This window comes from Danaus plexippus (assembly GCF_018135715.1).
Source record: "Danaus plexippus chromosome 13 unlocalized genomic scaffold, MEX_DaPlex mxdp_15, whole genome shotgun sequence".
Taxonomy (NCBI): Eukaryota; Metazoa; Arthropoda; class Insecta; order Lepidoptera; family Nymphalidae; genus Danaus; species Danaus plexippus.
Genome location: NW_026869849.1, coordinates 7,403,656 through 7,425,300, shown reverse-complemented (window position 1 = coordinate 7,425,300; position 21,645 = coordinate 7,403,656). Strand labels below are relative to the sequence as shown.

The 21,645-nt window shown below is 40.4% G+C and overlaps 2 protein-coding genes across 2 annotated transcripts; one reads left to right on the top strand and one right to left on the bottom strand.

Annotated features, from left to right (window-relative positions):
- Window positions 1-383: 383 nt before the first annotated feature.
- On the top strand, window positions 384-6,568 carry LOC116770305 (dnaJ homolog subfamily C member 28). The gene is made up of 4 exons (XM_032661723.2): window positions 384-623; window positions 5,205-5,423; window positions 5,546-5,893; window positions 6,041-6,568. Exons 1-4 carry the CDS (start codon window positions 519-521, stop codon window positions 6,458-6,460), a joined length of 1,092 nt encoding a protein of 363 aa, XP_032517614.2. The 5' UTR covers window positions 384-518; the 3' UTR covers window positions 6,461-6,568.
- Window positions 6,563-20,551, bottom strand: LOC116770303 (trifunctional purine biosynthetic protein adenosine-3). The gene is made up of 25 exons (XM_032661721.2): window positions 20,403-20,551; window positions 20,151-20,323; window positions 19,081-19,328; window positions 18,669-18,849; window positions 17,403-17,616; window positions 15,366-15,496; window positions 14,995-15,118; window positions 14,381-14,600; window positions 13,759-13,975; window positions 13,308-13,506; window positions 12,660-12,867; window positions 12,036-12,283; window positions 11,751-11,900; window positions 11,095-11,257; window positions 10,850-10,934; window positions 10,358-10,604; window positions 10,067-10,182; window positions 9,503-9,638; window positions 9,009-9,187; window positions 8,624-8,734; window positions 8,368-8,511; window positions 7,965-8,126; window positions 7,519-7,652; window positions 7,170-7,293; window positions 6,563-7,011 (listed from the first exon to the last, which is right to left on the bottom strand). The coding sequence occupies exons 2-25, from the start codon at window positions 20,319-20,321 to the stop codon at window positions 6,829-6,831; spliced, it is 4,095 nt and encodes a 1,364-aa protein (XP_032517612.2). The 5' UTR covers window positions 20,322-20,323; window positions 20,403-20,551; the 3' UTR covers window positions 6,563-6,828.
- Between the last annotated feature and the right edge of the window lie 1,094 nt (window positions 20,552-21,645).

Below are 21,645 nucleotides of genomic sequence, written 5' to 3'. Positions count from 1 at the left end.
TAATCTTAAAGACTTAGAAGAACGGTAGCCAAGATTTGGCGCGGTTCTGTTCTCAGATCAGTTTCCCAGAAAAGAGACGAGACGGAGATTCAATAGTTAGACTCTTAAAGTCAGCTATTAGTGTCGGTTATTTTACAAATTTTAAATCCCACTTTTGTAAATATACAACTTGAAATAAAGTCTATTTGAAAGAAAATTTAAAGAAAAGAAATTTACATGTTTCAAGTCTTAATAGAATTCTTAAACAATTTTTGGCTAGAAAATACATTTTGTATCTAATGTCTTATAACGGTTGTGAAATATTATGTTTCATTTTTATGGCAAAATATTATGGCAATTTCACTTTCGTTCGTACCTACACTTGAACTAAGATAATGGCATTGACAAGAAAAATATTTATGACAGTTGACAGCTCAAAAATTATTATTTATAAATTATAAAAATATTATGAAATTAGCTATGTTTAAATTGGGAAACACTTGAATAACTTGGAGAAATGGTATAATAATTATTGAAATATGTACAGAACAATAAACCAATTTGTCTATAATAAAAGAATATGTCTAGAGATTCAGCCATACCTGACCAGGGATATGACCACCAAAATAAATAGAAAAGTACAGGTAAGAGGCTGGTGCGAGGGTGTGACTTTTTTCAATTTAGCAGCATGTTATTATAAAATTCATCTTTTTTAGTCAGACAGAGACAAGAAAGTACATGTACATCGTGTATATAGACAGATTCTATTCTTGTCTTTTAACATTTTTTTTCGTATAGGTAGCTGTCAGTAGACCCTTTTTGTATTATATATATCTTACTACAAATTGTTAATAATAAACCCCCCCTAGAACAAAATCAATTTGTTGAATAATTATAAATTCATGTTCTTCTATCCAAAACATAAATATATAGACACAGCAAGTCATGATGGTGGGCACAAAAGTCTACAAAGACAAGCTGAAGGATAGAACAGGACAGTAGAACCATATCAGAAGAAAGATCTTTTAAAAAAGTTATTAGGAGAGTAACCTAGGTATGTGAGTACATATAATGCGTTAATCAGACATTCAATCTATGTCTCTGATAATAAAAAAGTGCCGCATACTAGTCTAGATGGTAGTAGACGGGCAAGAGGTTACAGTGCAGACCTCTGATGTTAGTAAGGTGCACTTTGAGAGAGAAAAAGTGCAACTGATGTGAAAACTTCCCTGTCTCTATTTTAAAGAGAGTGAATACATAGTTCAAAATGAAAGAAGTTGGTTGAGTAGGGCCTTGAAATGATAAACATACAACACATCAAACTCACTATAACAGTTGGTGCTTGATATTTAGATTTGGAAGATGCCCAACGCCCCAGAGATCACTTTCGGGTATCTGGTGCGATTGCAAGGACAGTCCGAGAGGGGGGGCGAAAGATCTGTCCACCGGTCGATATAAACGGCGAAAACGGCGCGAATACGGATTTGAAATGCCCTACGTGCGGGAAAAATTACAAGAGACGAGCCTGGTACATTAAACATCTAAAAACACATAATGGTGTTGAAGCACGACAATCGTCGGTAAGTTCTTCAACTTTCACTGCGGATAGAGTTGACCCTCATGTATCCCATGGTGAACCATTAAATGGAAACTACCAGGAGTCCATTGACATCCGGACACATCTTAGCATTCCAAACATGAAACAATCGACTTGGAAAGTTCACGACGACAATTTAGCGGACCTGTTAGAGCATCCGGGCTCGAAGCAGGATTTGAACTCGCGAGTAGAAACTTTCCAAAATACTATTTACGACTACTTTAACGAGCAATATCCACCTCGAAATCATTACGCTCGCAAAAATAAAGACAATTCTTTCAAGATAAAAATGAGGAGGAAAAAACGGGAATTAATAAAAAATCTACGTATAGCCAAAGCCCTAGGCGACAATCACCTTAGTCATCAACTAGCTAGGGCGTTAAGATCAATTCTAAAATTAATTCAAGGAATATCGGCGCAAACCGCAAAAAATCGCGATAATTTTGACCGGGCAAAACAGGAAGTAGATTTTGATAAAAACCCTTTTGAGTATTCGAAAACCATTTTTAAGAAAGAACGCGGACAGCTTCTCTTGACCAATGAACAAATTTACGATCATTTTAAGAGCACATACGAAGTGCCTAAAAGTGTAAGACTCTATGCGGATCCCAACGATCAAAAACCTGGAATTCCTCGTTTCGATTTCCACGGCATCCCTCCAACGCTAGATGAGATAAGTATTCAGATAAAGAAAAAATCGTCTAAATCTGCGCCGGGACCCGATGGTATCCCATATATAGTCTTTAAAAAATGTCCATCGGTTCGTAAACATCTCACATATATATACGATAAAATCTGGTCAAGGAAGCAAATCCCGGAGTGCTTCGGGAAAGCAATTTTTGTCCTCATTCCCAAAAAAGATCGAGTCACAGATCCGAAAGATACTAGACCGATAGCCTTAACAAATACTATATCCAAAATCTTTTTCTCAGTTCTACAAACGAGAATGACGCGATTCATGCTCAGCAACAGGTATTTTAGGCCAAATCACCAGAAAGGGTTTTTACCCGGAATTTCTGGATGCCTAGAACACAACACTTTGCTGTCGGAGAGTTTAAAAGATGCTAGGAAAAGCGAGAGGCAAATTACAGTTTGTTGGATAGACTTAGAGAACGCGTTCGGGTCGATACAACACGAATTGATGCTATTCGCGCTGAGATGGTACAACTTTCCGCCCCTAGTTACCGATATGATCGCGTCGTACTACTCAAAATTAAAGTTTTCTATAACAACTAAAGAAGGCCATTCAAAAACTTTTAGTTACAATGTAGGACTATTTCAAGGTTGCTGTTTGTCTCCAATTGTATTTAATATTGTAATTAACATCTTAGTAGATAAATTAAGCAGCAACGAGAAAAAATGGGGGTATCGGTTCAAGTTTAATAATAAATACACGGAATCCATTTTAGCCTTCGCTGACGATCTCGCAATACTGACACGTAACCCAAACACTGTCAAGTACTATTAGATGAAGTGGATAGATTCTGTGAGTGGACCGATGGATTGAGGACAAAACCATGTAAATGTCACTGTCTGTGTCTCGGTAGGCGGAGTACAAGATACACCTCATACGATCCGGGATTATCGTTAGGCGGTCAATGCATTTCTACGGTTACAGAAAATGCACCATTTAAATTTCTCGGTCGGAAGATTGATAATATAGGTCGTACTCCATCTTTAGAAGGTATAGTAGATAGCTTTTTAAACGATCTCAACAAGGTAGATAGCCAACAGATCAGTAACGTTAAAAAAGCTTGGATCTACGATAATTACCTAACTTCACGTTTAAATTGGCCTTTCCTCGTTTATGATTTCAATAAAACCCTTCTGTCAAAGTTAGATGCAGGCGTCATAAAGATGTTGAAGTTGTGGCTCGGGCTCGCGCTAACGGCTGATTCATCGGCTTTATTTAGGGATCGCAATAGTTTTGGGATGAGTCTAAAAAGGCCATCGGAGCTCTACAAACACCTGAGAGTTTCCAAGAGATACATCCTGGGGAAATCCCAGGATGACGTCGTTACATCGCTCCCAAAAGACAAAGATGCCCCAGAGCTAGAGTCAAGGCTTCAATTCCACAAGCAGTTTATGATAGGAGCGCAAAGTAACAGAGTAGGGTTAGGGTCAAGTAGGAAGGTCCAAGATACGGATATATTGAAGTCTTTTATTTGGCAAGACGAGAATGATAAATATAAGATCCATGCAATAAGTTTAGAAATGCAGAACGAGTGGTTAGACATAGGAGATTTTTGCATCCCATTAGCACTAAAATGGCGCACCTTAATCCATGATTGGTCGCCAGCATTGCTAAAATTCTATCTCAATGCGTTCCAGATGACTCTCCCAGATCAAAGTAATTTAGTGAGATGGGGTAAAGGTACCGAAAAGACTTGCTATATCTGTGGGAAGGCAGTTGGAACTGCTAGGCACTTGTTAGTGGGATGTAAGGTACTCCTCGATAGCGGTCAATACTCGCGTCGTCACGATAGGGTTCTAGAAATCATACGTGAAGCGGTTAGTCTTTCGGTAGCCAGAGCGCAAAAGGAAATAACCACAAACGAGCGATCAGTAGGTTTTGTGAGAGAGGGCACTAGGGCTATAAAAACAAATGTTAAGCCTTACTCCATCCTTAAAGCGGCTACGGATTGGACTATAATGATGGATACGTATGAAAAACAATACAAAATCCCCGAGGATATTTGTGCGTCGGGCTCCAGACCAGACATATTTATGTATTCGCGAATCTTAAAGCGCGTTGTGATGATAGAGCTTACGGTTCCTTGGGAAACCAACATCCCCAAAGACCATACCATCAAGGTCAACAAATATTACGAGCTCACAAACGAACTCACTCGAAATAGGTTCGTCGTGGATTTATACGCGGTAGAAGTGGGAGCGAGAGGTATAACGGCTAAATCTCTCTACAACCTGCTAAAAGACTTGGGCCTGTCCAGAACTCACATCAATTCGTTCTTGGAACGTACTTCGAAGGCAGCCCTAGTAGGTTCTTTTCAAATATGGTTAGGTAGGGAGAGGAGCTTGGACAGTGGAGGTGAGCGTTTAACGCGCGTTAGTTAGGGGCCCCTTAAACCTACACCTGGGTCGCAAGTCCCAGGCACTGTTGAAGCTCCACTCCCTGCAACGCAATGGACCCGGCACCCGCACGGTGAATCCATTGAATGCTAAGAGGTTTCGTCTCTGGCATGCTAGAGTCACTTTGGGTTTATACACAGTTGTACTGGCATCCTTTCATGGGAGGTTTGCTCACATTTAACAACTCCTACTTCCACTAGAAGCCAGTGCAGCATCTGTATTTGGATTCCATTACCCTCCATAACCAATTACTTGACACAATGAAAATGTTGGTGTACTATACTATACTCAAATCATAAGGCCACTGTTCAGACCCATCCTCCAAATGGCCTTAACAGTCATTACTGGAACCCAAGAATCGGTCGGTGGTATAAAATTGTCTAATGGGTAGTAACTGGTCTTGGTGGTGCTGGTGGCCTGCTACTGTTAGGCCTGCCACTGAAGAAATCTTCAAACATTTATTTTGTACATACATATATTTAAAGCAAAAATTTTTAACATTGAAAAACAAATCTCATTTAAATTTTACTATTTTCAGAAAAGCTACCAAGTATTAGACATACCACCAAACTCCAGCCAGGACGTAGTGAAGCAGGCATTTCTAGAATTAGCCAAAAAATACCATCCCGATTCCAATTCGCCTGAGGCAGATATCGATAAGTTTGTCGAAGTAGAAAATGCCTTTCGGACCCTCTCCAAACATAATACTGGTACAACACATTCAGAGGAAGTTGAAAAAATTGTATATGATATTCGGGTAATTTAGTTTATGACTTAAATAATAATAATGAAATAATATTGAGTTTATGATTTTTTCCCAGCAGCACTCAAAATGATAAGATAAACAATTGTAATGTCTGTATACTATGTTACTTCCAGCATACAGCACCACAACACCGTCAGTACTTAAGCTATGAAGGTGTGGGATTTGGAACTCCATCACAAAGACAAAAACAATGGACCCAAGCCAGGGCACAGAGAGCAGCTAATAATGTTATGGAACACAGAGTGGCCAAGGCTGCAGCATCAGATAGAACTCTTATGAAGAAGGAACCGCTAAAGAAACATGATATTAAAACGAAATACGGCTTCGACAGGCTCGTAGAGGATCTCATACAAGAGTCCATGTCCAAAGGGGAGTTCGAGAACCTGAGCGGCAAAGGAAAGCCTTTGAAGGATCAAAATAACAACCCCTATGTTGATTTTACAACCCATAAGTTGAATGAGGTGTGTAATGTCTTGTTACTTACTCCACTATCACTATTTTCACTCATAATACATTTATAATAGAAATCACTGAATAAATCACCAGATTATTTATCATCAAAGAAACCAAAGGTTATTATAATATAATATGTTTAATATTATTTGTAGGTGTTGATAAACAATGGGTTTACACCGGAGTGGATCACAATGAGTAAAGAGATAGATGAAGACATTGAACTGCTGAAGAAGGAGATAACCAAGGATAGAATGTACCTCGGACCCTACCCCCTGACCCGTGATGAACACACCAAGTGGGGTAGGATATGTGAATGTAACCGACTCCTGTCACAGTCTATTAATGTTAAAATTAATACATTCAATTTAATTGTACCACTGTTGAATAAACAGAAATTTCATGTAGACTTTGACAAGATATCCGATGACATACTTAAGAATGGACCACACTCTAAAGTCAAAGAGCCGGTCAAAGAAATAGAAACTTCATCGAATGCGGTTCAGGACCATGAAGATTTTATAAGCCTGTTGTTTAAAGCTCTGGGCGAAGTGTTCTCCTTCAGAAAACAATAGAAAAATGTTAACAATTGATTTTTTTTGTTTTATATACATATATGTGATCTGTGATACTCTAGAGTCTAGTACTAGACATGTAGACTAAAATAAAACATAACATAAGAATTCATATATTTTATTTAACATAATCTTATATCTATGACGTGCGGAAATATCTATATAATATCATATTATATGTAAAAAAATTATTTCAACATGAAAAACTCTTATTATGATAATGTATACAACATTTATATATTTTATTCGAGCTAAAGATTTATATAACACAAATAAGGCACCTCGTGGAAGACGGATGTGTTGTTGAGTGCGGCATAAATGCAATATTCTTGATGTTACATCCCTTGGCTGTACGGAGTGTGGGGTGTTCATGAATGCCATATGATAGTGTCTTCATGCAGCCGGACCCGGCCCGTAGCGAGCAGTCTGAGCGCCTGAGGGTAGGCGCGGTGTTCCGCGGACAGGATCCTGTCACTGAGAACCTGCTCTGTGTCTCCCGGCATCACCGGCACGCGCTCCTGGAGAATGATCGGACCCGTGTCCATGCCCTCCTGTTAACATCATATAACGTTACAGACATACTCATACAGATGTTAGATAAAACTTATTATTACTAAAGAGCTGATAATTTGATAATTATTTTAGCTCACAAAATATGTTGTAAAATGGTCCTTATGTATATGAGTATAAAGTGTATCTTAGTTCTAACGTCGACGAAGTGTACGGTGCAGCCCGACTCCTTGTCTCCCGCCTGTAGACACTGTCTCTGAGCGTGGAGTCCAGGGTGGGCCGGCAGCAGGGACGGGTGGATGTTGATGAGGCGACCCTTCCACCTGGAGGGAACATACGTATTGAGAGCGTGACATACAAATATATATATGAGTTGTATCAGCCTCCGACAAATACGCCCAGCCGTAGAGACTAGCCGGATAAGTAAACAGATAAAAAAAAAAAATTATACCACTATCTCATACACTCTCACATGCATTTAGTGTAAAACTGTTAATTTGAGACTAGTCACGGGCTGCGGTTACGTTATATGAGACATATATGGTTACTTCTTAACGAAGCCCGGCGTGAGTATCCTCATGAAGCCGGCCAGACACACGAGGTCGATCCGGTGCGCGTCCAGGGCGGCGCTGAGGGCGCGGTCGTACTCCTCGCGGCTGGAGTAGTCCTTGTGACTCAGCACCTGCGGCGTACGCACGCATTGACAATTGAATCAGTTTATAGTAAATCATACTAATATTTCCGGACACCACGCGTTTCTTATTAGTTTAAGTAAAGACTCGCGACGTTTCGGTTCCTTTGCGGCAACCGTGGTCACGGGCGGAGATGACGTGAAGATTTGTAGTTTAAAATAATAAAAACGCGAGGCACATATGAAAATATTATCATTAAATTTCTAATGGTTTTGATGTCCCAGCCGTCTCTCTGCGTGATGCTCTCAGTGTCAGACTGCTCGCTATCATATGCCCAGTGTCCTAGTAGTCTGGAGCGTTACCAGCGTGTTGACGCCGGCGTCCCGGGCCCGTTTGAGGGCGAAGGCGTCGGGTTTGTTGCTGACGACGAGCGCCACCTCCGCACACATGCACTGGGCGGGGTCCGACGCACTGTCCATGAGCGCCTGCAGGTTGCTGCCGCTACCCGACACCAGCACCGCCACCTGCCGCACGCGCAGGACATGAATGAAACCAGTTACAAAGTACGGTTAACTATACGCGGTTATTACATTTAATATTTCCTGTTAAATTCAAATTTAGCCAAGCTTGTTCGATAGTAAAAAATTAGGGTTTTAACGCTCGGATAGTATTTACTGACAAGACAGACAGACAGACTGACTGTATCGAAAAAAATCAAAGGGTTAGGGTGTATGATAACCGGTGGGGTGGAATCACCGCTCTCACCCTCTTCTTAGTGAGGTGCGGCATCCGCCTCGTGAAGTCCAGCGCGGAGGTGAAGTTGTCGACGAGCACGCGAGCGCCGCCCGGGGGCCGGGCTTGTATGGAGCCGATCACCATCGCGCCGTGCGAGCGAGTTATGTTCATCACCTGGATCACGAATGGCAATCACACGATCAGCCACCAAATAATCATAGAACCATATCGAAGGTAGTCACAGATTGGTTCCAGCTTTATATGACTTAAATGCTTGCTGCATCACCTCTGCCTGGTGTTCCGGAGACACTATCAGCACCAAGCCGATGCCGCAGTTGAATGTCCTCAGCATCTCGTCGTTCTTGACCTCGCCGGTCTCCGCGATCCACGCGAACACCTGCACGATAACATCTATATACAGGATGCTCTACCGCGCTTACACTCACAACACAGTACTAGTCCAGGTCACATATACACGGATATGAAACTAATATTATCGGATTACTGAGCGTTGCTTTATTGTTTATAAAACTAATCCTCTAGACGAGGTGATAACGACAGACATTCTCAACGGAAATATGTAGTTATAGTAGTTAGTTAGTTAGTCTTATCTAAACGATTACTCGCGGAAGCGTTAGATCTCATCATATACAGCGGTGTGGTATACATACAGGGTGTACTTTCCACCAGTGCGCGTTGAGGCGGGCCCGCACGGAGTCCGGCATGATGCGCGGGATGTTCTCCATGAGCCCGCCGCCCGTGATGTGCGCCACCGCCTTCACCACGCCGCGTTGCAGCGCCGGCAGCACGCTGCGGACGTAGATGCGGGTCGGCTTGATCAGCTCCTGGCCTGGAAAACATTCGCGACCGATAAATACACCTGCCCTGCGCCGGGACTCGGGACGTGGGGAAAACACGACACGGAACCCTCGACTTTACTTAAACGGAAACTTCAACATTCATTGCTATTCATGTTAAATAATTTCCTGCCTTGGGCACCATTATATTTATAGTATCGGACCTACACGGATTTACCAATATAAAGTTATTATTAATACGACGGGAGTTTGTTCTTGTCGTCGTAAAAATAAAAATACACTCGAATAATACAAACTACAGTTCCTCGTTCTGCGATGTTAGGTTGATTTAAATGAATGTAACTCACCGAGAGTGAGTCCTTCCTCGCTGAAGGGCGCCTTGTCGTTGAGACTCAGACCGGCCTTCTTCATGAGGCTGTGGATGAGACTGAACCCATTGCTGTGGACGCCGTTCGATGGCAGACCTATTATCGTGTCGCCAACCTGGGACCGGGGAGGAGATATTCGGTCACTAGTTAATTCCCCTCGGCATGGACTTCGGAGTGGGATGCCGGGGGAAATTAATGTCAGACACTTAAAATAAATAGAAGTGGCGACCAGCTAGCGGCGCCATCTGTCGCCGGGGACGTGCGACTTCATACTAGGTACAAGTGTCGTGCCCTTGTGTGGGGAAATTAACGGATATTTTGAATAAAATGATATCTATGTTCCTCGGGTGCCTGGACAATGTGAATGTAAAGTTTCATCACTATAAGTTCAGCTTTCGCATTTATAAAGTTAGGTTCCGACTACATCGGACATTGTTTTTTTTGCCACACTTTCTTATATATTAATCGATTCTTTACACATCTCTCAAAAGCAAACACTTTTGAGCGCAGGTATTATCTGAGTATCGCCAGACTTCGCCTCACATTGATGTCGTTGATCTTCGGCAGTATGTTGTCCCTCTCCACCACTCCCAGCGCGAACCCTGCGATGTCGTACACGCCGGCCTCGTACATGCCGGGCATCTCCGCCGTCTCTCCGCCTATTGTGTCATAATAAGCTGTATCACGAGGACTTGGATCGTACATTTAAAGCGGCAAAGAAACTTCAGATCACAGGGTATTTCAATAATAAAGGTTCTTGAGATTGACCATAGACAACGTTAGGGTCGCATGTGCCTCCCGACCGTTAGTAGGGACGTATTTGTATCAACCAACCGATGAGAGCCGCTGAGGACTGCTTGCAGCCGTCCGCGACCCCGGCCACGACGTCCCTGGCCACGGTCACGTCCAGGGCTCCGCAGGCGAAGTAGTCCAGGAAGGTGAGCGGCGCGGCGCCGTTGCACAGGATGTCGTTGACGCACATGGCCACCAGGTCAACGCCGATGGTGGCGTGTCGGTTCATCTTCTGAGCCACGCGCAGCTTGGTGCCCACACCGTCCGCCGCCACCACCAGCACCGGGTCCTTGCATGTTGAGCACACACGAGGTTATGGAACGCGTTATTTATGACATAATGCTTTTTAGAATCAAAAATTTATCTATTCGTTTTTATATTAATGAATTTTTTCCAAATCTATTTTATACGAGCAACGTCTATCAAAATGAGTGATTTCATAAAACTGCCTGCAGTTTGTCTCTTATATAGCGTGTATGGTATCAGGTAAAGTATGCTGGTGAAATGTATTGTGTATATATCTTCCGTAGGCACCTTATACTCCTGCTCCACAGCCTTCAGCTGGAAACACCCGCCGAAGCCTCCAAGACCTCCCAGGACCCCGGATCGAGACGTGGATCTGTGTACAGCATAATTATTATTGACAAGTTTACCTCGGATCTTCAGACCACCTCCAAGTGACCCGCCTCAATACTCACTACAAGACACATTATCTAAATTCTAAATCTTTGTAAGTCAAAGTTATTTTTTTTATGTTTCGTGGGACCAATTAAACCGACCTAGCCAAAGGCTTTATGAGTGACACCAGCGAGTCCCCGGCCTCGATGTCGACCCCGCTGTCCTTGTAGGAGAGTGACTTCTGACACGGACTGGCGGACGAGTAGGGTGACGTCAGAGGAGACATGGCCTGCTGGAAGTTCTCCACTATGACCTGCTGACCTCCTGGAGAGTGTGACACGAGTTGTTTAACACGGTACATGTAATAAAGAGTAAAATATAAGTATTTTATTTAATACCAGTTCCTGAACGCGTATTCGACAATGTCGGTCGCGGAGAGAAATTAATGACGGATACTTAAATAAAATCTACTCTGAACCGGCAGCGCCATCTACCGCGGTACACGCTTCGCAAAATATACAATTTCTCAGACGTCACCCTTAAGGAACCGCACGGATTATTTTAATAAATTATATCCTTCGAGTTTTTCTGAACTATTAACTACAAGTCAGTAAAGTTTCATCAATATCCGTTCAGTAGATTTTTATAAGACCAGTAGTTTTCTGGTCACTCCTCACCTCGACACCAAAAATATAAACAAAATATATAACCCAGTGTTGCCTCACTCAACGACGGTGTCAACACTGGCGTGTATGGTGACACTTTCTATGAGCCATATATCTGTGAGGGAGTAAGTCTTTTCCAGGTGGTCACCGACCTTCCGTTCTCATGTCCTCCAGCTGCCCGACCACACTGATGGTGCCGTCCACGGCGGCGACCAGCTCGCTCACCAGCACGGGGTCCGCCACCACCACCATGCCGACACCGCAGTTGAACGTGCGCAGCATCTCGAAGTCCGACACCATCCCTGGACACAGAACGCGTTCATTAACATTCCGTAGTAAATAAACAGTCACTCAGTATAACACCCATTCCTAGTCCTGATGCTTGAAGTTTTAGGTCATTGGCACCGTTACATATATCGTGTACGAGTGTAATTCACCTTTAGCTTGCAGCCAGCCGAAGATAGGGTTTATCTGGAACTTAGTGGCGTCGAGCCTGACCCTGACGCCGGGCGGTAGTATCCTGGGGATGTTCTCCAGGAGGCCTCCCCCGGTGATGTGTGCCAGGCCCTTCACGAGGCCCTTCTTGATGGCCGGCAGGAGGGCCTTCACGTAGATACCGGTCGGCTCCAGGAACTCCTCGCCGAAGTTCTTGTTGGATTTACTGAACGGAGCCTTTTCGTAGAAACTGAAAAAAAAATTTTTTTTCATACTTACAATTGTATTAGAAACAAAATGGCATTTAAATAGTTTTATTTGCAACCTCGTACGTAGGTAACATGTGTCTCGTGTACATTGACTGACGGGTTATAACAAAATGAATAGAAAAATTATTGTTTACTATAGGAGAAACACATTAATGAGATAAGAGGCAATATTACAAACTAGGCGGACTGTATCTATATAATGTATTAATTGTCCACTTTACTTATATTTCTCCATCTTTAGTATCCAAGTTTATTCAACGGAACCTTCCTTACTAACTAACATAGCGGGTTCGAGTCCCGCGCGTGTTGTTCTTCAGCCCGCTCTATAATCATTGAATAGCTGTTAATACACAATACCTATGTCCACTTTCGGCCATGATCCTCTGCACGAGGCTGTACCCGTTGCTGTGCACGCCGGTGGAGGGCAGCGCGAGCACCACGTCCCCGGGTCGTATCTCCTTGTAGCGGGGCAGCTGCTTGAGGTTGTCCACCACGCCCACCGCGAACCCCGCCAAATCGTACTTCCCCACGTCATACATACTCGGCATCTCCGCCGTCTCTCCCCCTGGTGTATACAGGATGTTACGTACACTCAATACGATCACCAAAAATAGCTTAAACATCAACTATTGTTGTAATGACCTGAAGAAGTTAAACATACAACAGAAATGACAAAGACCGTCCGCTGCGCTCGCCAGGACATGCCGCAGAGACACGGGACGGGATACAATCAATATCATGAAACAACATTCCCAGCGCTCGCAGTTCTTATTCATTATCAGATGTTAAGACGTTATCATACCAAACACATGGAAAAAGCTTTAAGAAGCTCTATCGATGGTTCGCGTTTTGTGACGAACAGGGTGGACGGAGCGGCGGGAGACGAGGGTTGCAACACATGTGACATGTTGACAGAACGGTCGGGTGTGTGACGTCACCGAAACGAGAATCTTTATAGTTCCTTTGTGTATATAGTAAATGTTATGCTCAGCGATCGCTCCTTACCCAACAAAGCACAGCCGGCCATGACGCAGGCGTCGGCGATTCCCTTGACGATGGTGGTGGAGGTGTGCAGCTGCAGCCGGCCGCACGCCAGGTAGTCCAGGAAGGCGAAGGGCTCGGCGCCCGCACACAGGATGTCGTTGACGCACATGGCCACCAGGTCCTGGCCGATGGTGTCGTACTTCTGCATCATCTCTGCTATCTGGGACATGTAAATACTCCTGAATACATTTTTCGGGCAGACCACGTCGATCCCCTTGGAATTCAGTTGATGCTTAGTCAATTAATACGTCAGTGTCAAGGCACTAACGTGTATGTCCTCACGATATATAATATTTTTCCCCTTCAATATTCACAATTCCTCATATTCGCGTGTATTAGTACCATCTCTCATCACGGTAGGGATCAATCCGACCTTTATATTTTTTATGCACATATTATCTAATTCTCTCACCTTGACCTTGGTTCCAACGCCGTCCGTTCCCTGGACCAGCACGGGGTCTGTGAGGCCGGGGTCCACGGCCGCCAGTTGGAACAGTCCGCTGTAGCAGCCCAGCCTTCCAAGTACCCCGGGTCTGTGGGTCCCCGTGGCCAGGGGCTCCATCAGACGGACCAAGGCCGCCGCCGCTTCAATGTCCACACCGCTCTCCAGGTATGACAGGCCGTTCATTCTGGGTGTTTGGATTGAGCTATTACTTGTGTACAGGCCTTACATGAATTAGACTATATTTTTACCGTAAGTCTTAGTAGTTTGGGCTGAACTTTTCATTTAATGTTGGCTCAGGACTAGATCCTGTGATGGACGTAGTTTGGCTTATGGATGAATTGAACCATGAACGGTGGTGGCATTAAGGAGATCAACAAAATGTTTGAATCCCGTCTTTGACGTCGATGAGTGACTGGTTGCTTGACACTAAGTGACTCGTGACCGTTAACTTCGGACTGTAAGTTTCCAAGGACCACGCGAACGAATGGTTTCAGGATGTGAAATAAAATAGATGTATATGGGTAATTATATTTATTGACATAATGAGATACACGCTGTGGCATGCGGTGATGGTGTGTCCTCCACTCACTTGCAGAAGGCCCGCCTGGCGATGTCCTTCCTGTACTGTTTCCCGGGGAAGTCCACGGCGGCGGCGGCTCGTGTCGCAGCGGCGGCGGCAGTCCGGAGGTCGGCTCTCCTCGCCGCCAGCAGCAGCACTCTGCCGCCGGCAGTGACCAGCGAGTCGTTTGCTCCACGGGACACTCCGCTCATGAACACGACCACGTCTTCCCTGGACACCTGGGATAGACCTGGGAAGATATGGAATTCATGCATGAACTATAAAACTGATGTTTGTCTTTTGAATGTGCTAGGAACTAGTCTATTTTCAGTATTAACAACTCATTAAAAAGTAGGACGTGTTATATTATTAAGCTGCGTACGATCATTAATTGAGGATTAGCAGCGACGAGAAGATACAGTCCCTATAAGACATTAAATTTTCTCAAACTTGTGTGATGCTAAATTACCATTCTATATATTAAGGAACTGCCAATAAATCAGTAGACCTGTTCTTATACCTGACGTTTATAGGATCAGCTGTTACTGATAACATCGTGATTTACCCAAAAACAGCTCCACAATTACTGAATTATATGGGAATTTCGTATATAGTAAGTGTACAGTCGGACAGGTGACACTCACCGCTTATGACACAGCCCTTGGTGGAGCTCTCAGGGTAACCTTTGGAAGCGATCACCACTCCCACGGCCGACATTGAGGTGTTCCATTTGACCGGAGTCTCCTTTAATGTACCGCTCACACACGCCTGGGAATTATACACTGCCTCGTGAATAACCATACACTGAAGGTCATTTCTATTCCAAGCTACTCCAAGTTACGCACTATTCTTCACTTATTTGCTGAAGGATGGGTGCAAGGTGTCGGTCGAACCTTTGACCTCGTGAATAATCGATAACATTCAGAATCTTAGTAATTTTAAATAATCTTCTAAGTTATCGACATTATATATATTGGCCTTTGATGGGCGTCATACTCTAGCAGTTGTATTATACCTTAATGACGGAGTAGAGATCCGATTCCAGCAACATCATGAGGACCTGTGTCTCTGGGTCTCCGAAGCGGCAGTTAAACTCGAGGGTCATTGGACCAGACTTGGTCACCATAAGACCAGCGTAGAGGACCCCTGACAGATATACACGATAAAACAAGTGACATACTTGAGATATAGAATTTGTAAGTGACAGCAAGGCTCTCATTTAATTAGCTAGAGTGCTTATTGCTATATTTATTGTTACAAGTGGCGCCATCTGTGCCGTACTAATTATAATGTACTATAATCCTTAGAATTATTTTTATGACAGATTATAATTAATCATAATACTGAACCAGTGTAATTTTGTAATGGCAACATTTAAGTATCACCTTGTATTTGAAAAGTGTAAACACTGGCTTCAGCCATTTTGTAGGACATAAGTGGAAGTAACGCTGAACATTAAAAATCAATTTGAAACTGTACCTCGAAAACTAGCAACTCAATTAAATACTTGAATTAATATTCAAATACAAAATACAGTAGTGCAAAAACATCAAAACTATCCTGGGACCTCTGGAATATCGCGTTCCCAGATCCCAGCTCTGAGTCCGGATATTTTTATACCTAATACACGATTTTTTTGGTTATTTTTTATATGATATTAATATTTTTCCGCCTTTTCTGTAACATCATGGCCAACCTTGACATTGCCAAGACGTTCCTTTATCGTGTCTGTTACATCAACAATAGTATGAACAAAACAAGACGAACGCAACTTTTTCAATCATTACTCATTATGTAATACATAGGATTATCGACTTTATTGTGAACGGGAATGAGTCTGTTTCATAATATCATTATTTACGCCCATAACAGATTGTTTGTCTCTCGTTATCACTCACGGTCCCCGGATATCTTACAATAATATCAAATATACACAGACAATTTAGACTTGAAGATCAAATTCCAGACATATCCGTATTAATAATTCCAAAAAGTTCCGAAAAATTTTAGCAAAACACTAGAAAATTCTACACAGTATGGGGATTGATATCAGAAAGGTGCAAACGATTTGGGTACTGTTTCCAAAATCAGTTCCACAATAGCGTCTTTCAAATTAATATCTGTATTTATTATTGCGTACCAAAAATGTTCGACATTGCCCGCCACGCTCGTCTATATTACGCTATGTATCAACAGTCGTCAACATGGTGTCATAGGCCATGATATTAACGTAAGTTATCTTTTAAATATTTTAGCTGTAAATACTATTCATAACGAGGCTCAAGTGTCCAAGGAATTGTTACATGGCCCTATCGATCGATTTCCTATATTTTATGGAGAATGACGAGCTTTGAAGTAAATGTATAGTTTAAAAGGTAATTAATTATAACATAATTCGGTTCGTACAAACATCTAACTGATTAATGACATCTGTCCCAAGTATGAAGAATTTGAGACGAAGGTAAAGATATTTTTATTGATCGATTGATTTTATTGATATTGTTGACAGGTTCACTCTGACAGGCCAAAGGCCGCTAGGCATATGCTATAATTAGAGTAATTTAACCTTTAAACCCGCTCTATATAGTAAGTACGCTAATAAATCTAATTCCAAATAGTGATATGGCCTCTGTGTAGAAAGACAGCTGCGTAAGGGAGGCCGGTAACATGTCTTAGCTGTATTCTGTTGTATCAAAACTCTGTATACATATCTGGTGAAGGAAGATGTGTCACCATTTGTGCTGAAACTAGTATTTATACGTAAAAGAATAATTCAATAAAAATATTTTAGTCCTTACTCCACAGGAGATAGAGTTCATAATATAATATAATTATTATCATTTAAAAAAACAGAGTATTTATAGAAGAGAAAAGTCATCGACTGTATCCGACACTGTACTGTACTGTACTTCGGATCCGAATCTAGAATCTAGATGTTGCAGGTTGAAATTCTGTTCGTGCAATAATTTCTCGCCTTTTATTTTCTATTTTGATTTTCATTCACATTGTAAAGTTTCAAACGGCTAATATAGCTGCTAACGACCTCACTCACCGACATATTTGATGCCCTCAGCCCTGAGCCCGTCCACAGCTCTCTGTAACACTTGATCCTTGACATCGGCCAGCTGTTCTGGGGTGATAAGCGGACAGGGACAATATGCCCCCATACCCCCCGTGTTGGGTCCCGTGTCCCCCTCGCCGATGCGCTTGTGATCCTGGGCGGGGGGCATCATGGACACCGTGTTCCCATCCGTGAATGCCAGCACCTTGAAGTAGTTATGACAATTGAAGGGTTTTATACTCTTAAGTTATGAGCTCTAAGAGTTTCGAGAGTATTCATTGATATAAATCTAATATTTTTCTGATTTACTAAGCGTTTATAATTATTTGGATCCCATACTACCGACGTTTCGGAACATTTCGGTGTACATCCCGTCTGCCGGTGATCACGGTTGCTGCGAAGTAACCGAAACGTCGGAGTACGTTGTTAAAAATGATTTTAAACGCCTAGCAAATCCGAAAAATATTAGTTTTACTCTTACGTTTTCCAGGAGGTAGTGTTAATTTGTTTTTATTAACTCGATAGAGTCCAAAAGAAATTGTCATATTTAAACAACCCAGTTGCAGTCAACGGAAAAGCAACTTTATTTACGTGTTATATTTTCAAACATAAAGTATAGCGCTACGCTGTGTTGCTAAGTCTGAGTTTACGTTGCATCAATAAATACAATTGTGATTGTAATCCAGCGCGTGTCAGCTGGTGTAACGTGTTTTTAACTTAGCTATCGACACCTTTAGAAGTCAAGTGTAATATTTGTCCGATCTAAAACGCTTTCCGTAAGTCATTCCGTTATCCATGGGCATTGAACAGAATATATAAATATTAAGTCGGAGAATTTTTCACATAAAACCTTATTTTAGTCTCAATTTCCTCAAAATGTATTTAAACGTATATACATAAAATATTATAAGATCTTCTATTTGTTTATTAATTCATTGACGACACTGAGATATCATGACCCCGACAACGACCCGCCGAATAGTAAATTGCAATGTGTTATTTCGAGACACGTAAAATTTCTTAGAGATTAAATCTTATTACTATGTAAACTGCTATCAATAAGAATTCTAATTAAGTATTATCTCACTGGCCCCCAATAAACACTGATTTGTTTGACTTGATCTACCTGACCTTTGATAAGAATTGTGTTTTTCTTTTGTCTTACAAAATATACATGTACGTGAATTACATCATTATTATTAACAATTTTTATATATAGAGTACATTTTAATTAACATGTATCTAGGATTTTCTTACCGAAACCTCTTCCCCTTCCAACAGTTCTTCAACAACGACCACCTGCCCGGCAGTTCCGTACTTGGCTTCGGTTAAGATCTCATCCACCGCTGCACAGGCCTCATCTTCATTGCTCGCTACCACAACTCCTTTCCCAGCCGCTAAACCGGATGCCTTCACGACTAACGCTCTAAATGGTGCACTATAACACGGTATTCATATTATTGAATATAAAAAATATTGCTAAATAATAAATACTTTCAATCAAATACATACATAAAATATTTATTATTTAAATAAATATATCAGTAAATTTAAATTAATTAAGGAAATGTACAGTATAAAATAATTTAAAGTTTTTTGAACACAATTTATATTAGATGACCATTTTACTGTGATCTCTCAAAGTCATAACTTTGGTAGCCATGGGTACCTCTTAATGAATTGCTTAGCAGCTTCAGCATCTGTGAATGATTGGTATCTTGCCGTTGGTATTTGATATTTGTTCATAAATTTCTTGGACCAGTCTTTATTGGCCTCGATCTGTGCACCGGCTTTTGTGGGTCCGAAGCATTTGATGCCAGCTGGTTCGAGGGCATCCACAATGCCATTAGCAAGAGGATCTTCGGGTCCAATGATGACGAGATCAATTGACTTGTCTTTGCACCACTTAACCAGACCCTGAGGCAGTCATAGAAGAAACACCATCATTACTTACAAAATGGTTTTAAAATTCCAACCTAACAAGAGTATATTCATAGTTTTATATTTTTTATCAGGGCACTAAATACGTTTTTAGAGCTAGCCGAAGCATTTGTTGCTGTTAGTTATCTTCATAGCAACCGGCATATCACTCGCAGACAATGAGAAAGTTAGGTGCAAAGGTTATCTATAATTAGGTAAATGACTGTTGAAAATATGTGAGATATTAAATATTACATGCACGAGACCTGTGTGGGTAGGATATTGTTATGGTCAATGGAAAATATAACTGTATTTTATGTTAAGTTAATTATTAACCTATGTCCCATTTAGTCATACTTCAACGCTATATTTAATTGTGATTTTCATTGAAACATTTACTTGTGCCTGTTGAAACTTTAAAAAATAAGTTTAAATATATACAGAATGTAAAATGGATAACAGTTATGCAGTTACTTTGAAAATGGGGCAAATAAAAAATAAAAAGGAAAGAATTGAGGAAAAAAATAATTGAATTACAATTTCTTAACAAAGATAAAAAAAATCAGGGTTTTTTTTTAAAGTAAAATGCATCAACATTTAGATGAAAATATATTTATGTTCTAAACAAAATTAATACATAAGTTGATAATACTGGAAAATAACACAACCTCGAAAGAGCTTTCAAAATTATACTAAAACGACATATTATCGAAATGAGAAAAATTAAATAATGAGTCTTGTTTAAGATGAAGTAATGATTGAAGTATTCGGCTTATTTTTTTATTCCTACATGATTCTTATGAGTGTTAAGAAACTTACCGGAAAATCTTTAATATTCAAATCCACACATTCAACATTTTCCTTCGTCGCCGATATACCGACACTACCGGGCGCACAGAATATTTTACAAATTAATGGAGAATCTGCTAATTTCCAACAAATTGCATGTTCCCTGCCTCCACCACCGATAACGAGCACGTTTGCCGACATAGCTTTAATAAATTATTATAATAAAATAAAACTACAAACTTGTTTACCAAGTTTGTACCGCGTGTAAAAACTTAAACTTACTTTGAAAGTTATTATAATTTTTAAGTTATTTTTTTTTGAAAAGGTTATTGCATTTTACTTTAAAGTTAAATATAATAATCTAATTGTATTTTATATATACTTTTTGTAACTAAAACACAACCATTCATAACACGCGTAAACTTTAAAATGACGTTTTCGTTTGACGTTATTTACAATTTAGATGATAGCTATCTTAGGTTTTCTGGTTTATCGATACTTCAATTTATTTAAGTTTTTTTCCTTATTTAAATTATATGAGTTTTCTAATTGGGACTTTTAGTTTATACATATATGACTAATTTAAACTTTCATAAGAATAACATAGTTCTTTTTCTAGATGATAATAAATAAAACCCTCATGCAAAATGCAAAATATAAACTTTTTGTATTTATGATTCTTTTCCTTTATGAATACAGAGCTGCTTGTGATAAAATTTTGAGTTCAAGAGTCAAAACAACTTTATGGAAAAAGAATTCAATTTATCTATTCCAGAAAAGACAAATCACCGGGGATGTTTAATACGACGGCTATTTATGCTATTAATGAAATAGTGGGTTCACCATCCACAGTTTCCTTTCCACCTATTAACAGATAGAAGGACTGAAAAATACTATCAATAACGATACTTTTTAATTTATAATTTTTAGACTCATGTTTGATGTTTTTCTTTTATTTTATATTATTGCAGGAGTAGTATTAGAAATATTAAACAAAATATATACTTAAGAGAATCTTCGAAGAGAAACTGGTTTAGATATTGATTTTTTATTAATATAGAAGTCTTTTTTATACTTTTATTTCAAATATAGAATTTAAAAGTAAGAATAAATAGAAGCAGAAAGAGCAGAAAGAGAATACTATATAAAAAAATAAATATATAAAAAAAGGACAATAATTGTAATTTAAATTTTCGATATTATTGGTGTACATCACTATAGGTACAATACGAAATCTTAGCAATATTTGTATCAGATGTGAATAACAACTATTATATTGTTAGTTCGAACTGATAAGAGGTCAATCTCGAAGATATGTTCTACACTGATGAAATACATGACTATACGAATATATTTATATATTAGTGCTACATGTAGTACAGGAAGATTAGTAAGAATCTAAATAATACGTTTTACATAACTTTTTAAAACTTTAATTACCTATGAAAAAATAACAGAAACAAGAGTTTAATTTTATTAAAATTTTGCTAAAGTACCGTAGTAATATAAAACCCACCGTATCTAA